The following is a 19,303-nucleotide window of genomic DNA, read 5'->3' as shown; positions in this document are numbered from 1 at the left end:
CCATACTTCTCCGAAATGGCTGAACGGATTTTTATAAAATTTCACATATGTATTCTGTAGGTATAGAAATAGGTTGTTATCTAATACTCCTAAGTGGTAAGTCACTCCAAATATATTTTTTTATTTTTTAAACAAAATTTTAATTTTTATGTTTTTATGCCTTTAAGATGTGGCATTAAAAAATACATACAGCGCTTAATATTTACCTCTCTATTAGGAACCTTTTTTTTTTAATAGTCTAATAGAGCCAGAGTTAAATGCCATACTCCGACGAAATGACTGGACCGAATAGGTAGTAATTTATTTCTCATACCCCTAATGTGGTTGCAATATGCTACCTACAGTTTAAGAAACAAAAGTTGTTTACATGAGAAACAGCCTACTCTCTGTAATGGATAATCTGCAAGAATCAAGGGGACCGAGGAGACAGGTACAAAATGAGGAGAATTAGAAGTTATCTGCGAGAGTAATTGTGACAATAATATATTTCAATTTAAGGATCGTTTTGCTTTTAAAATTCATATATTTGGTGCAAAGTTGTTTTAAAGAGAAGATTTTAAACAAAAAAATAAACTACCATTTTGGAGAGCTACCCAAAAGAGAGCATTCGGACTTTTGCAGTGCTTTTTAATAATTATTTCCTATGGCGCTGACAATCTAGCTAATTTCCTTTAATTATACATCATTTAAATTCTCCTACATTTATAGCTGATGATAAAAGAGATGTCGAAACGCCTCCTATGTGTTAAAAAAAATTATATTGTTTTACAGTTTGTGGTTTTAGTTAGAGTTAATAATTGTATTATCTTACAAACCACATTAGAGAGATACTTTTCATTATGAATTTACTTTTAGTATTTATTTTGAAAAACTATATTAAATGGTGGAAGTATCATTGAGAAAACAGGATAGTCCCGATGTTACGGAACTGTTTCTCACCCGTGAATAGCGGCAGACATATTCTTACATGTTACGTAAACTTCCTTACATATATATATATATATATATATATATATATATATATATATATATATATATATATATATATATATATGTGTGTGTGTGTGTGTGTGTGTAAGGAAGTTTAATAAGTTTAAAAATCTATTGAAATAGAGAACTTACCTTTTTATCACAAATAGTGCACAAAATATTTTTGCTGTCGATAACTTTTAGTTGATTGTTGCTTCCAATCAAACTTCTTAGAAGACTTGATTTTCCCCTTTCTACTTTAAGCATATTCAGAAAAAATAATAAAATGACACTTTTTCTACACACTGTATATACTTTCACTTTTTATTTTAATGGATGTTGCTATATACTGCTATTCCTATACATCAAAATATCTAATTATATGCTTTCAGCCAGGAATCATCTATACCCACAGAGCACAACCACGCACCCCAAATAAATTATCACACCACATCTAATCTAACTGTACAATAAACTAATGATATGTCAGAATTAAAATCCATGATGAAAGAACTTATAAATCAAATGGGTACAATGATCAATCTGATTTCTACTCTCGTCAATAAAATATCCAAATGACTCACCTAATTAAAATTCCGTGCTTTTAAACAAAATAATAATTTAGACATAATGCTTGTAAGTGAAACACATGGTCCAAATAAAATCTATTTTAAAATACCAGGCTATGACACATATCATACCGACCATCCAGATGGAACCGCGCATGGAAGGACTGCTTTAATAAGTAAACGAAATATCAAACATCAAACGATGAAAGGATATAAACAAAGTTATCTACATGCAATAACAGTTTGCATTTATAACTTCACGGGTCAACAGTAATATCTGCCATATAGTGTCCGCCAAAACAACAGCAAAATGGAACAATACCTAGAATTTCTTAGATTGTTAGGTAATAGATATATAGCTGGTGGACACTCGAGCGCTAAACATACACAATGAGGTTCTAAACAATTAAGGGCAAGGAATTACTTGCAGCCATATCAGTTAACAAGTCAACATACTTAAGTCCTAGCCAACGAACCTATTGGTCCAGCGATCTAAGAAAACTGCCGGATCTACTAGGCTTTTGGATCATAAATGGAATCAGCAAAATTATTTTCAGGTTGAGTGTTCTCTAGATTTATCCTCGGATCACTCGCCAATCATAACCTCACTGTCCAATAAAGTTATTGAAAAACCAAAGCAAACAACTCTATATAACCATAAAACAAACTGGGTAGAATTTAGAGAACACTTAGATGCACGAATCAATCTGCAAATTCCATTAAAAACGCAACAATAAATAAAAGATGCAACAAAAGAATTCAGAACAGCTATACAGAAAGCAGCGTGATCAGAAACCGCGACGATTGACTACACTAAATTTTGACCCTACAGTTAAACAAAAAATACTCGATAAAAGGTAGCTACGAAAAAATGACAAATATCGAGATACGCAAGTGATAAAGCAAAACTACACAGAGCTGCCAAAGTTACTAAATAAAATCAAAAACAAAGGAGGATTACCCTTACACTGTGGAAGGCAACAAAAAAGCTAAACCAACCACAACAATATTGTCCTAAAATAAGAGACATATAGGGTAATTAAATATAAGTTAGAAGGCCCGCTTTAACTAGACTAGATCAAAAAAGCCCTAGAGTTTGTTTTGATAACAGGCAAGTGATTGCAAGATTGTAGAATAAAAGGGTTCAAATATCTGCAGTTCATTTTTAACGCCATCATCAAAACAGCCTATTTTCCGAGTCAATCGGTAGGTAATTTCACAGATTATCCCAAAACCTGGAAAAAAACCAGAAGACCTAAAATCATATAGACCTATAATTTTGATGGCGATTCTATCAAAGGTATTCGAAAAGCTTCTATTGATAAGATTGATTCCAATCTTAATCCAAGCCCTTCGATAAAGTTTGGCATGAAGGCCTACTTTATAAGATAAAGAAACAATTACCATATCCTTTCTTTCCACTCATAAAATCCTACCTTGAGATAGACACTTCCTGGTAAAGCAGCATGATGAATACACTCAGCTCCACCCTATCAAATCATGCGTTCCACAAGGAAACGTACTAGGACCTAATTTATTCCTAATGTTCACTGCACTCCCATCCAAGAGTAACACAGAAGTTGCTACTTTTGCAGACGACACCGCAATACTGGCCATAGACTCTAGTTCACTAAAAGCATCAGAAAATTTACAAAAAAAGCTAAATAAAATAGAAACTTGGCTAAAAAATGGCGAATTAGAGTAAATAAGACCAAGTCAACACATGTAACCTTTACAATTAAACGAGGTGAATGCAAGTACTTAGATATCCACCTTGATAAACGACTAACCTTGCAGAAGCACATATTTACCGAAAGAAAACAACAGGGCATTAAATTATGACATATGTAGTGGTTGATAGGTCGAAATTCTAATTTAACATTTGATAACAAACTCCTTATATACAAGGCGATCATCAAGCCGATATGGACATATGATATACAGCTATGGGGCACCGCCAGCAATTCTAATCTTGCAATCCTCCATCGCTTCAAGAATAAAGCTTTAATGTCTATAGTAAATGCTCCATGGTATATTACATCCTCCTCAATAAAAAAAGATATGGAAGTGCCTTTGGTAAAAAAAGGTGTAATAAGTTACAGTGTCGAATATGGTGAACGGATAAAAGTATGTATGTATGTATGTACTCGCGAAGCGGTTATTCGATGACAATAATGAAGTACATAGGCTGAAACGTTTTAAACCAAATGATCTACCAAACAGATTTAAGGTTTAAGCAAAACCAAGTGCATTTTAAATTCTACCTTAATTATGTGATATGTAGTTGTAATTGTATTTTATTGCTTTCAACCTACATTCTTTTGAATTAAACTATTCATAATCAATTAGTAACATTTACAGTTGCTAAATAAAGAAAAGAAACTCTACGCTGGAAGAGACTCCTACACGCTGTTTAAACAAACAAATTATTCTTTATTTTTGGATAGATTGTAATTTTAATTAACGAAGAATTTAATTTGGACAGATTGTAATTTTAACGAAGAAATAGAACAAGAAATAAAGAAGAAAAGAGACCAATATCAAAAATTCCTAAATACACAGAATATAACGGATAAAATAATCTACAAATGGCAACAAAAGAGTAACATAATAAATTCACATCTAGGAGGACGAAGAAGCTCAGAAAGTTGAAGAGTATTAAAATATTTACGACAAGATAAGAAGAGAGACATAGTGTCAACAATAACAATGGATGACTGGGACCAATATTTTGAGAAACTCCTAAGGGAAGATAGACCACAATTTAAAGACAGCAATGGAACACAAAATATTAATATTTTAACTTCACCCATGCGAATAACAACAAAAGAAGTGGAAGATGTATGTAGATCTCTAAACAATAACAAAGCACCGGGTCCAGGTAACATCCCTGCAGAGTTAATTAAACACGATACAACCAAACTATATACAAGTTTAGCCAAACTGTTCCAAAACTACATTAATGGAATGACCACTCCAGAGGAGTGGAAGACATCATTCATATCCACTATACACAAAAAAGGCAGAAGGGATGAATGTGACACTTACAGAGGCATTGCCGTGACAAACTCGATCAGTAGAATATACGGAAAAGTAATTAAAAACAGAATAGAAAGCGAATATAAAGACTTAAAGGCTGAGGAACAGGTAGGATTTAGGGCAGGTAGATCTACTGTTGGGATTTATAACATCAAAAGGATTAAAGCAAGGATGTTGCTTGTCTCCCACTTTATTTAAAATATACCTCGAAAGTGCTTTAAAAAGATGGAAACAAAAATGCAGGACAATGGGGATACCGCTCACCAATATTATGGTATATACGCTTAACTTTGCAGACGATCAAGTAATAATGGCTCAAGATTATGACGATTTAAACTATCTTCTTCTTCTTTAAGTTCCGCTCCTATCGGAGATTGGAAATCATTCTGGCAATTATAATTTTGTTGGTTACGCGCCTGAATAGTTCAATTGAACTGCATCCAAACCATTCACGGAGATTGCGTGGCCACGAGATTTTACGTCTTCCTACGCTTCTTCTGCCTTTGATTTTACCCTGCATTATATTCCTTAGTAGTTCGTACTTTTCACCTCTTATGATGTGCCCAAGTATTCCAATTTCCTGATTTTTATGGAATTTAAAACTTTGCATTGTTTTCCTAGTTGTTCGAGAACTTGTTCGTTTGTTTTGCGATCCATCCATGATATTTTCAAAATACGTCGGTAACACCACATTTCAAATGCTTCTAGGTTTTTAAACTATATGGCACGAAAATTAATTGAAGAATATGATATATGGGGTCTAGAAGTAAATAAAAAGAAAACCGAATACCTGTGCATTGGAGCAGAACAAAAAGATCTCATATTAGACGATAATACTACGATAAAACATTGCTGTGACTACAAATACCTAGGTATCACTATTTCACAAGATGGAACATTAGACAAAGCCATAAGAGAGAGAAATACGTCAGGGAGAAAAGCCATTGCAATGTTAAACACCATTTTATGGGACCAATCCAATTCCAATGTTGGAAATAATCTGTCAAGTGGATTCCAAATGAATAAAGCCTTAAGCAGGGCTACTGTCTCTCCCCGAAATTATTTTAAATTTATCTAGAACAAGCTCTAAAACTGTGGAAGCGCAAATGTAGAAATATGGGAATGCCGAATAACAACAATAGCATATACACTTTGTCATTTGCAGATGATCAACTAGTGATAGCACAAGATTATGAAGATATTGAGTATATGACTCGAAAATTAATCGAGGAGTATAAAAAATGGGGACTTGAAATCAATATCCAAAAAAACGAGTATATGTGTATCGGCGGAAAGTAACAGGACCTCATATTTGAAGATGGAGAAGTTATCAAACATTGCAACACATATAAATATTTAGGTATGATCATCACAAAAGAAGGCAACATAGACGACACAATTGAGGAAAAAAACAACCAAGCAAGAAAAGCAATTTCCTTTCTCAATAGTATCTTTTGGGATCAATCAATCTCTAATAATAACAAGCACAAGATATATAACTCAATCATTAAAAGTATAGTTACCTACAGTAGTGAAGTATGGCAAATAAAAGAAAGATACAAGAGAAAACTTGAGGCAACGGAAATGGATTTCTGGAGACGTGCAGCTAGAAAATCTAGACTAGAAAGAGTAACGAATAACAGAATAAGAGACATTATAAAAGTAAAACATACAATAGTAGACGATATTGGTATCCAACAACTCAGATGGTACGGTCATGTACAGAGAATGTCTCCCAAAACAAGTCTTAATGTGGACCCCTCACGGTAGAAAAAAAAAGAGGAAGACCCCGCCTTAGTTGGAGAGAAGGCCTCAATAGAGAAATGAAAGACAGAGACATATGCTGGATATTATTATGCGATATAAAACAAATAGTTTTATTTCCTACAGACTACAGACCGATTGCGGATACTATAAATATTTATATACATATATATATATATATATATATATATATATATATATATATATATATATATATATATATATATATATATATATATATATATATGCATTTTGCACATAATCCAGTCTCTATTATAAGTTCCTCGTTCAGGATGTCGAAATACATCTTTAAATATTCGTTATAAATAAAAACCCATAAAATGCAGTTTTGATTGTGCAATATACATTAAAATACCAATAATCTTGATGTTATGTTTATGAAGTATCGTAGGAATTTTCGTTTGCCGTCGTGATTAACATTAAAATTAGAATAGAGAAGGTTAAAATAAAAATTATGCACTATTTTAAATTTTATTAAAAATATTCTACTTTTTTATAGCATGGCATTAAATACCAACACCCAAAAAATATTTCAGTAGCTACCAAAAGGCTTGTTAAACAACTTAGTACGATCTCTAACCGTAAAATGGGATGTTGGATGTTCATGTTGTAATAAACTGTTCCCACTGTCATAAAAGTTAGAAAGACGGAGAACAAAGTAATTAATTCTGAAAAAAAAAATAAAAAAATTTGAGATTATACTGTGTAAATCAGAGAATATTAAAAAAACAATACAAGGCACATAAATTGTAAAATTCGTAAATTTACAGTGTAGAAAAATCGATTAGTTAAGGAACTAAATACAGATACTGTCGAAATAAATACTAGCTATGAGGAAAATATAAATGTTACTACTCTAACATTTTTTCCAAAAACTGTAGAACTCCATAAAAGTGGGTGGATCAATAATAATTTTTCCAACACACTGTATTTTATGTGTTATTCACTGTATGGGGGTGGCTATAGTCCTCGTGACCTTTCCACTACCAAACAATCTCTAAGTACAAGTGAGGTAGCAAGTTAAATATATAACTATATATATATATATATATATATATATATATATATATATATATATATATATATATATATAGGTGGTGGGCGAGAGGGGTTAGGCAAGAATGCGTCTTGTCTCCGACGTTTTTCAACGTGTACTCACAGGTCATATTCAGAAAAGCCTTATGGGAAAGAAAAGAGGGAATAAGAATTGGTGGAGAAATCATAAACACCATGAGATTTGCAGATGACACGGTAATTATGGCTGAGAGTATAGAAGATCTACAAACTTTACTAGATGCAATAAATAGTGAATGCATTCAAATGGGACTTGACATCAACACAGATAAGACCAAATTTATGATAGTATCAAGGAGTCCAATAAATAATGAACAACTAACTCTTGGTGGACAGCAAATAGAGAGAGTGACAAAATATAAATATCTGGGAGCTTACATCAACACAGAATTAGATCCAGACCAAGAGATCCGGGTACGAATAGAAATCGCAAGGGCAGCGTTCTTAAAATTCAAAAAATTGTTCTGTGACAAAAATCTGAATATTGCGCTGAGACTGAGGTTTGAAGAATGTTACGTCTGGTCGCAACTATTGTACAGGGTAGAAACATGGACACTAAAAGCGCAAATAGTTAAAAAGATTGAAGCCTTTGAACTTTGGATATACCGGAGAATGTTGAGAATCCCATGGACTGCCAGGGTCACCAATGAGAAAGTGCTGAGAAGAATGGGTCGAGACAAAAAATTGTTGAGAACGATAAAAGTACGCAAGACTGCATACCTTGGACACATACTAAGAAATAATAAATATAGCCTTCTGCAGGTCATCATGCAGGGTAGAGTCGATGGCAAAAAGGGAATAGGTAGAAAGAGGAAGTCATGGCTGCGAAATATTAGAGACTGGACAAACATGACTGTAGACGAATTATTCCACGTTGCAAAAGACAGAGAAGCTTTTAAAAATGTGGTCGCCAACCTCCGTTAATGGGGACGGCATAGGAAGAAGAAAAAAAATATATATATATATATATATTTATATAGTTTATAAACTATATAAATATATATATATATATATATATATATATATATATATATATACATATATGAATCGCAAACTGCAGAAAGGCAACAAGTCCAAGTTTGCCAATTTTTCAGGAGAGATAAAAAACTTGGTAAACTCAAACACACTACTGGTATTAATTTTTTTGCATTTAAGGATTATGTGATTGGGCATTCTGGACTACTACAGACTTATAAAATATTTAAATATTTTAAGAGGAGAGGGTAGAGAATTTTTTTGTGTTAAGGACATGTTCCCTTTTTGCCGTAATCAAAAAACTTTAAGAAGTTCTAAGGAAAACAATCAATATATAAACAGAATATTTTATGAGAACTAATTTTAATGAAATAAAACAATGTCCTATACATGAAATAAAGCAATTAAATCATAAATTAAAACTTTGAAGTAAATTTCAGTTCAAGTTTTTAGTTTTCTTCTGCTAATGCCGGTGTAATTGGCCATGACAAAATCGGATTCCAAAAATTAATTTTTTCTTCCGGGATGTATACCAATGTTTTCTTCAGGTCTTCCATTTTCTTGTTGTTAATTGGAAGTACAATTGAATATGCTCTTCTAGTAGGAGCCTGAATTGGCTGTACTGTATTCCGTAGTTTGAATTCATCCATTATGAAGCCGCCGATGTTCATCTTACATTGAACCGTGTTAGGATTCTTTGATGAAAAAGTCATTTCTCTGTATTGTGATATGGCAAAAGCCCTTTTTTGGTTTCTTGGGACATTTTTGCCATACGAATCATCACTTAGGCAGGTTCTTTTATAAAACTGGGGCCACCATGACCTAAAGTCAATGAAATCATGAGCAGTCATTTTAATAACAGAAAATTTGCCGTCAATTTTGGATGATTTCATTATAAGCTCTTCAACCTCATTAATAGTATAATATCGTTCTTCTTGCTTTAATTTTCTTCTGATGATGCCAAAATCTCTGTCATTTGGCATAAAAGAGTGGCCCCTAACAGGAAAGGTTAGTTTGACTTCATTAAACTTTTTTATCTCACACAAGTACATCATCATGCGAATCACAGTATTATATTTATTTTGCCCTGCGCAGTTGTCCCCAAACAGATAAAGGTTTTTTACACCACTGCCAATTTTGTTTTTTATGTACCAATCTAACATAGTACAAACTTCGTTTGAGCCTTTACCCCCTTCACCTTCATGATAGATAAAAATTGTACATTCCCGTGTCGCGAGATTATGCACACCAAAAACGTTTACAGTGAGCTGTCTAAGGTAATAGGTATCTTGCACAGGAATACAAGGTAGAGATACGTTGGCCATAAAATCTATGCAGATACCAACATTTTTTTCAGGCATACTGACACACTGCGTGGTCACTTCTTTCAGTGATGCATAGAACTTTTTAGATTTACGTTTATGTACTGTTAGCTCGGCGACAGCTACTCGCTTTGCATTCTCATTCAAAACAGGACTTTTTATTTTTAAATTTAGTTCCTCACATGTAACACATGCATCTTTAACTGGTTGGGCAAAGCCAATAGAAGGGTAGTTTTCCTTGAAATATGTCGAAAAAAACTTGTAGGAGAGCCTTTTCTCAGTTCCTAATGTTGAAATAAGGAAACTATGTTCTTTTTTAATGAAGATGTCGTACATGATTTTTAAATTCATATTAGCTGAAAAATACTTTTTTTCTTTTCCTGTATAGTGATGTACTTTGGTGGGGAATGATTCTACATGGGCCCTTAATTTAGATAGTACGGACCCAGGTATTGCATTTCCTGAAACGTTTTTTCCTCTGTTGTCAGTTGCTGTTTCATTTAGTTGCAATAGATGGGACAAACGGTAACACTGCTTTGCAGTGTATCCATAGGTTTTCATAAATCCATTTTTACATACTTTTGTACGCTTTCCATTGTGTACTACATAATAAATCACACTGAAAGCCTTGGGTTTCGCGGTTGACGAACTAGACCTGGGTCTTTCCCTTGCAATCTGACTAACTTCCATAACAGATTGGATGTAAATGTCCTGTTCCGTTTTGGTTGTCATGTTATGTAGTTTGGCGAATATTTCAATCATATCTTTTTCAGTGAAAACTCCAAGGCAATTGGATTTGCAACTGAAACAACAAAAGACTTTATTGTAACAGTAATTTAGAGAAAAAGATATTGGAGATAAGTAAATGACTTTGAGGTTAGGTTTTAGTAGCCTAATATTACTTCGAAATATACACAAGATTAAAGTATCAGTAAAATCGTATTTAAACCAAAATGTACAAATTAACAACAATGAATAAAACAATATTTACCTGCAAAAATTTGAGCCTGGTTTTTTAGCTGGTACAGTTTTGCCAACCCAGTTTACATGTTCTTGTCCAGCTACTTTAGACTTCTTTATTATATTCCTTTTATATTTGTCATCATTCGTAACACCTTTTCTTTTCTTGTTTATTCCCATTCCCCATTCCTCATCTGAACCACTCATTTTAATCTAATTATTAACCACAGTGAAGACGACAACAATCATCAATAAATACAGCACAATATTGTCTGACTAAACTCAGCTGTGAGGATAGTTCGAATATTTGCCACGCAGCTCTAGCGCCGCAACTGTTTACCGCAGAAAGAAAACGTGTCCTGGACTAGTTTCTTTTCTGCAGTAAATAGAATATTGAAAGCGTTGCCATGCCAATACTAATATGCGGACGTGTTTCCTTTTTGTAGTAAACGTTGCGTTTTGCTACTGGAAACAATTTTATTAAAATACACAAAATTCGTACATATTGGACTTGTTGCCTTTCTGCAGTTTGCGATTCATATATAAACTATCGCCACTCTTCACGGTTCTGTGCTTCTTGTTGCCATTTCTTCTTGTTGCCATTCGTGAAAAGTAGCGAAAAATGGGAGAGACCTATGTCCAGCAGTAGACAGAAGAGGTTGCATGATTGTACATTACACTACACGACACAAGGACAAATAGTTTAAAATTTTTTTTAAAACGGCGAAGCTACATATTGGTTGGCATCAGGAGAAAGAATCTCTCTGTTTTTTCTGAGAGGATCATGAAAATTCAGTAGCAAATATAGACAGTATGACTTTGGTGCCTCCAGTAAATGCATGTGATGAACAGATGAAGAATCTAGTACCTGGCTTGAAATTATAAGCTCCTGCTGACATAAATGAGCAAAATAATGACAGTGGCACATTGTTATCCGATTCTCAAGATAACGTTTCATTATCAGAGTTAAGAGAAAAAAGCACAGGTAGATTGTATAAGAAAAGAATCTACAAGTGTGTAAAAGAAGATATTCAGAAAGAAGATTAATGTAGCATTGATCTTCTGCACATTTTCCAGAATATGATTCTAAGCCCTTGAATTGTTGTCACTTTTCTTTGATAAGGAATTATAACGTGTGAAACTAACACACTTTAATTGATATGCTGCACAGAAAAATCGCCAACAAGGAATTTGGAAGTATGAGGTCAAAGTTTTTCTGGGAACTCTAATATTGAGTCGTTATGTCAACATTCCTCGCAGGAGAATATTTTAGTAACATGGAAGAGATGCTAACAATCAACTTAAGACTGTTACTTACCTACAAAATTGGATCACTAATCATTTAAAAGACGCATTGCAACATCTTTGTTACAACAAAATAAGAAATCTGCTTCCTATTCTCGAGGTAGTTCATCGGCCAATGAAAACGTCGATATTCGCTATAACCGACTAGACCATTTTGGTGATTCAAAACAAATGTTTTGTTTCATACTATACCCAAACCTACTAGTATTTTATATGCCTGCTGTACCATATTTTGTACACTATTTTTTTTAGTTATTTTGCATAATTATTGTGTTTTAACGATAAATATGTTAAACAAACAAATAAAAACCAAAATAAATCAAAAGTGATATTCTCGAAAAATGTTATTGTTCAAAGAAACTAATAATTTTTTTGTAATTATCGTAATAAATTTAATATTGTCTCATAACTCATCAATGTTTAAATAATACTTACTTTTATGTGTATATTTAAACCTTTGAAACATTACAAGTTTCATTAATTCACAAACATGTCGTGTTAAACAAACTGCTGCATCCTGATCTAAATTTGGAGTATCTTTTTTATCACTTAAATGTTTTGCTACAAGCATTGCTAACTCACTTACAGCAAAAACTGGGAAATAGTGGGCATTTATGTACAACAAACATTCAAACATTAGCTCTGGATCAAACTTCATAGTCGATATTTTTTATTACTTCGGTAAAACACTAAAGAATCTCTGTGAGCCGAATGACCTGTTGGGTTTTGAAATAACGCATTCATTTTGTAAGTTCATATTTTTAGAATATATTAGCTCATTATAATTTGGCAAACGTGCATGCTCGAATGTAGTCTAGTTTCTATAAATATCATTATTAATTATTGTACAGAGATTTGTTGTCATCTTCCTGAGTTCTATATATTTATAAATAAAAATCTTTTTGTAGATTTTCTATCATAAGAAGTATACAGGATGAGAAAACTAACCTTCGTAAATATCTTCATTCCCGTTGATAATAAGGAAAAATCGTAAAAATGATTAATTTTTTTAACAATTTTTAAGGGGGGGTACCTTAGAGATTATTTGTAGCCCTCTAGCTAAGGTGAATGTTACCTGTTAGAGCGGATCAAGTGGCACATCATTTTAAAGGGTGTTAAATTTTTTATCCAAAATAATAGCCTAATTTAATATTTTTTCTAAGGGCTCTTTAATGTTCATAAACTTATCCTTCTACATTTCTTCTTCTTTTTGTTTTGACATCATAACTCTGGATGGGTCTTTACCTGTGTGGCTATGTCGTTCCATTCAGGCCTCTTACAATCTCCTCCATCATCTTTAATTTATAGTTTTCAGGTCGTCATCCACGTGCTCCAACCATCTCTAGGTCTTCCTTTTTTCGTCTTCATATCGGTTTCCATTGGAATATTTTCTCTGTTAATTTTGTATCTTCTTGACAAGATAGCTGCTAGCCATGACAATCTCTGACTTTTAACAAATCTCGCGTCGTTTCTCCTGATTCTCCATGTGTTGTCTTTCTCTTGCACTGGGCCTTATACTTTTCGCAGTATCTTTCTCTCGAATGCCTTGAGTTGTTCTTCATCTGTTTTTGTCATTACCCAGGTCTTACAACATAGGTTACTACAGGTCTAATTAATATTCTGTAGATAGTCATTAATTTCGCTACTTATGGCTACTTATGAATTCTTTTGATTTATTTCTGTGCTCAGTTATGTGAAGGTACATGTTCGATGTTACAGTTGTCTATTATAATTATTTTTATTGTCAGGTGTATCTTTGAGGATCATGTACTAGATTTTTTATTCTCGTATTTTAAGTCCTCTTATTTGTGCCTTAGGATCAATTTTCTTGATCAAAACACTTCCATAAGTCGCCGCTTGCTCCTATTAATGCATAGTCAATCATGTGCATATGTAGTGATTTTTACAGATTTGGTACCAATTTATTAAACCTTCGTGTAGGTATCGGAAGGGTTGTTCTTTTATTTACTGGTAAGAGCAAACCATTAAAGTCTCCGTTAAATGCCTAACTAATAGTGACTAATGAGTCATAGCTGATCTAAAAATTAGACAGCCCTGCCAACGAATCATATCTCCTGCGTCCACGAAGACAAGTCGCGTAATCGCCAGCAATATATAACGTATTATGAGAGAATTATATAGCAGAAGAAGGAGGGTGAAACTGTGAAGGTTTCGACGCCTTATAATGGAAACACAAAAGCGAACCCTTACCAACCCATTTCACATTCAAATCATCAGGGATTAAGCCAGTTGGGCAGAGGATGCTAAGAATATGTGGAATCTAAACCGCTACCCAAATAAAACAACAACGCTTTATATAGGAATATATAACTGCCGCTCGCTATCAAATCAATCCAGACTTGTAGAACTGAAAAAATAAACTAAAAATATAAAATGGGACATCATCGGAATCAGCGAAGTAAGACGGAAAGATCAGGAGTTATTGGAACTGGCGTCAGCAAACACATTTACATAAAGTACCTCGACAACTATGGCTATTGGTACAGGAACAATAATATTAAATATATAATAAATAATAATCTTCTTTCTGGTAGAGTTTAGCGGTTTTTGAAAACTGTATAGTTTTCGGAATACAAATAATAATTATATCACTTTAACTAATGCCTATTAGGTTAAATCTTGTGGTAGAGTTGAGCGATTTTTAGAAACTGTATAGTTTTTATGATCTCTGTAGGGTTGTTAAGCATTTCCTTAAGAGTGGGTTTCAAGTCCAGTGCTTTATACAGGTTATTGAATTGTTTGCAGTCGGTGAGGATGTATTTAACAGTCAGATAAATATTGCAATGGTGGCAAGTTGGATGAGTTCCAAAGGACATCAAGAAACCATGGCTAAGTTTGGTGTGGTTAATTCGGAGTCTTCTAATAATCAATGCTTCTCTTCTAGTTAGGAAGTCCAGGGAGAGATGACCAATGAACGATTGGATTTCATGAAGAGTTGTTTTGTTTACTCTTTTGCAATAAGTTTTACCAAGTCTCCTCTACTGACTTTTTGAAAACGAGTTTGAGTTAGTTGAATTGGGGTAGCTCCAGTATGTACTATGGTTGGTAGCTTCTTTGGGAAAATAATCTGCTGTTTTATTGTAATTCCAGTATGAGAAGCCAGCCATATGAGAGCGTCTGTTACATTGTGAGCAGAGAGATTTTGGTATATGTCATGAATGTTTTGAACTAATGGGTGGTCAGTGAAAATTGTATTTACTGAATGGGTAGATGAAAGGGAATCTAAACAAATGGCAATATGTCTGTTTTGATGAGAGATGCATTTAAAAGCCAAGAGAATACTATATAGTTCACTTGTGTAAACTCTGCATTTTATACGTAACAGTTTATGTTTAGTGGTTACTGCACAGCCAATACCAGTGCTAGTTTTAGAAGCATCGGTATAGAGAATTAAATCATATGATTTTCTTTGTATAATTTCTAAAAATGCTTTCTTTATAAGGATATTGGAAGATTCATGTTTTTAAAGATGTTGAGTGAGGTGTCTATTGAAGGAAGATTTTTAACCCAGGGCGGTAGTAAAGGTAGAGGAAATGAACTAGTCAGAAGGAAGTCAATATTTTTAAGTAGTGGATAAATTAATTGAGGTATAGGTTCTATGATAAGGTGTTGGATATTGTTATTGGAAATTAAAAGCATTTGCCGATGTTGATGCAGCATACGGAAGTAGAAGAGATTGTCGTCTTAGGTTGGGAGAAGGTTCATTGGATTGCATTGTGGTCGAGCTTAGATCGGATGAGGGATCTTTAGACTCATATTAAAGTAGTTTCATCGGCACCCCATTGATGACTGAAGGTTTTAACAACGTTCAGCCAAAACTGAATTTTATTTTACCGGTCATACCAAGATAAAAGTTCAATGCAATTTTCTAATAAGATAAATTATTGTGTAACATTAGAAAATTGTTAAATATAAAGATATTTATCAAGCAATCAACAACATAGATAAATTTAGACAAAAAAGAGTGAAGTTAACACAAATAAAGTTATTATCCAAAGTTTCTCAATGCAACAGTAACGTTGGGCGCCGTTTGCCAAAAGAATAAATACAGTTTTGTGGAATCATGTCTGATCAAATCAACATGGTCAGATCAAATCCAAGTGGAAATCGAAACGTCAAAATAAACGTTTTTTCAACTGAAATTGTGGTTAATTCTTATTAACCCGCCGTTACACGCGTCATCTATTTTAACGTAGTTGCACGCGTGTGAGCGTATCCCTCACATACATCACTTCCATTTATTTCGAGAAAGAGTGAATGTCAGCATGTATAAAATTACAATGGCTTCTACTTACATATAATAGAAAATCTCATAAACCAAAATATTTTTATTCATTTAACAAAGCAACGTGATAAAATATTATAAACCAAAAGTTTAGAAATAACGAATACGAATACGAAAAATGAATACGAAATGATCAAAAATTTTAAAGGTAATGTATATATCTAAAGATAATGAATGCATCTACTCTATTTCCCAACAGAAATTACACAAAGTTCTTGTGTGTTTCTTACAGATCGGTTTTACACAATTTAACTTGCAACACTTTGTCTGAGTTTTTTTAATCTTTTTCTTAGGACATTAGGCACATTTATTAGATTCTCGCTTCATTTCTAGAATTTCTCTAATTCCCAAATGGTCCCTTGATTCTTGACGCGGGTCCATTTTACTCAAAAATGTAAATAAAAAATAACAATGGCTTCCTAACCTAAAATAATAATGTTACATTAATATATCTTAAACTTACCAAAATATTACACAAAAACATAAAAGTTTCTTTAAGATTACAAAAACGGAATTGCACGCGCAGTGAAGATTACTCTCACATGAAGAGGGCTGTCGAATACTGGCCGCCTGAAATATTCTGGAACGTTGTCATCCCCTCTTTGATTTCAATTTCTTTACTTATAAATGAATATTGTGAGCGATTCCCTCATAGCACGTGTAAGGGTGTATTAAAGATAGTAAAAAATATTAAAATGCTACAAGAAAATAGCTTCAGAATAATATTAAAAAGTTTTTTATTTGAAGATCCTCGTCTGTGTGAAAAACTAGATCTTAATTTTAGGAATTAGTGTTTTTTTTTTTAATATTGTACTGTCTTCGTATATAAAGCAATGGCATAAAATATCTCATTACCTTTATAGCTGATATTTAGCGAAATTTGTACAATCTCCATTTATCACATTAAATATAGTTGTTTTTAAATAACGACTTTGTAAATTCTGTTTCAGGTAAATTTGATAGTACTGGTATAGCTTCTGGTAGTCTAAATAACAGCATTGGCAAAATTTCATCGTTAAGACTGAATGTACATAGCGAAAGTGATAACTGGGCTATTTTAAGTGAGGTAATGTATTATCGCCTTAGTAAATGTTACAATATCTTATTTTTACAAAATTACAAATTTATTTAATTTTGTTTTCCTAAAAAAATAACGATAAATTCTAAGAAAAGGGAAATCTTAATATAGCGGACGTTGAAGTTAAAGATTTCCTACTCGAACAAAATAAGATGTAGTTATCAACGAATGGAAGTTCGCAAATATGAAATACTTATAGAACCCGGTCACATAACAGAAGAACTCTTGAAATATGGCACTAAAAGGAACCCATCACTGTTCCTATGTAAAAATGGTTTTATTTAAATTCATCGAAACTTTTCAGAGAGGTAGCTTAAGTCATACTGATCAATAGTTCGTCATGCCTTAAACCTCAGAAATCAATTGTTTCTGAGTGACAGAGACTTAAAATGTCCGTTTTTAGTCCATTTAAATAATACATCTCTCTCCAATGGCGCAAATCGAGCCTCGGTTTCTGCCACTCCATCCTCCCACCTTTTTCGTGGCTTTTCTTTTGGTCTTGCGTCTTGCATTTTAATAACTAGGGCTCTTTCTAGACCAGCCCATCGAAGTCTCTGACTCATTTCTCGCATCCATAAAATACTTTGGTCTGATAATAGTCTTGTAGACCTTGATTTTCGATTTCCAGTGTGTGTTTTTGGAGCAGAACACATGGGCAAATAAAAAGTAAGCTTTGTTTTCCTTTACTATTCTTCTTTAAATTTCTGGTTTTTCTGTTTCATCCTTGTTTAACCGCAATGGCTCATTTAGCATAAATGCATAACATAACAATTCTACAGATGATTGGTTATGTAGACTGTAGACCATACACGAACACAAATGAATGTTGCTCGCTTATTTCATGACACATTTTCAAATTTACCGCCTGTATCCCAAGGAACAATTACTAAAATAGAAAAGCAGTTTTGCGAGCTTGGACATGTTGGACAGATAAACAAGCAGCTACCAATGCAATAAGTGATGTCAAATTGGATATTATGCTTGAGTTTAAAGAAAACTCACATACTTTTCGTCGAAAAACAGCCCCAATGTTTGATGTTAGCCATTCATCGATTATTTGAACAATAAAATGGATCCCTATAAAATGATACCAACTCAGGAACTCATAGAAGAAGACTTTGACAGGAGAACGGTTTTTTGTCAACAAATAATGGCAATAAGAACATGTTTTGTTTTCTAATGAGTGTGTACCTTTACAGCTCACAGGCGTGCTAATCGTCAGAATTGCCGCTATTGGTCTAGGAAAAATCATCACTGGATCAGAGAAGAACATATCCAGTGCCCAGAAAAGGATGGACAGGAATTGTAGGAGATCGTATCATAGGACCATTTTTCATTGATGGCAATTTAAATGGCGATGATTATTCAGCACTTCTCAAACATAATGTCATACCAACTTATCAGGATATCTTATATCCTGATCCACCAAACCCACAAGTTCCAGCGAATATGATATACTTTCAGCAAGATGGAGCACCATCCCATTACCAAATCAATGTTTGTCAGTACATTAACCGAATATTTCCAAATCGGTGGATAGTCAGGCTAGGATCGATGGAATGGCCAGCTCGAACTCCTGAACTGACGCCTTTAGAATTCTTTTTAAGGGGATATATGAACAATATTGTATACAAAACTAGCTGACTTAAAATGACGAATAATGCTTGCCATTAGATGGGTCATGCTTGAGATGTTGAGTAACTTTAGAAGAAATTTCTAAAAAGGAGATTAGGATGTTGACAAGACATTAATGTATTTGTTTTATTTTTATAATATTAAGAAATAAGCAGTATCACTAATTAGTTTTTCAGTGTGTTGTGGAAAATTTTTAGCATAAATCTAAAAACACTTAATATTTCCAAAACAGTTAAAGATATGTATAGGACATTGTACATGAGATATATCTAAAATATTCTGGGAA

At 33.2% G+C, this 19,303-nt stretch overlaps 2 protein-coding genes across 4 annotated transcripts in view; one reads left to right on the top strand and one right to left on the bottom strand.

Moving 5' to 3' along the window:
- The window catches only part of Mgat4a (alpha-1,3-mannosyl-glycoprotein 4-beta-N-acetylglucosaminyltransferase a), a 225,010-nt gene that overhangs the window by 201,163 nt on the left and 4,544 nt on the right, over window positions 1–19,303 (top strand). For all 3 annotated transcript variants that reach the window (XM_072540365.1, XM_072540367.1, XM_072540366.1), the window contains exon 11: window positions 17,255–17,370. In XM_072540365.1, coding sequence (XP_072396466.1) covers window positions 17,255–17,370 — 116 coding nt within the window. The remainder of the gene's footprint in view (window positions 1–17,254; window positions 17,371–19,303) is intronic.
- LOC140448422 (uncharacterized) lies at window positions 8,719–11,229 on the bottom strand. The gene is made up of 2 exons (XM_072541506.1): window positions 10,725–11,229; window positions 8,719–10,535 (listed from the first exon to the last, which is right to left on the bottom strand). Exons 1-2 carry the CDS (start codon window positions 10,898–10,900, stop codon window positions 8,861–8,863), a joined length of 1,851 nt encoding a protein of 616 aa, XP_072397607.1. The 5' UTR covers window positions 10,901–11,229; the 3' UTR covers window positions 8,719–8,860.

Source organism: Diabrotica undecimpunctata, chromosome 8 (genome assembly GCF_040954645.1).
Source record: "Diabrotica undecimpunctata isolate CICGRU chromosome 8, icDiaUnde3, whole genome shotgun sequence".
NCBI lineage: Eukaryota > Metazoa > Arthropoda > Insecta > Coleoptera > Chrysomelidae > Diabrotica > Diabrotica undecimpunctata.
This window is presented reverse-complemented; position numbering and strand designations above follow the sequence as displayed.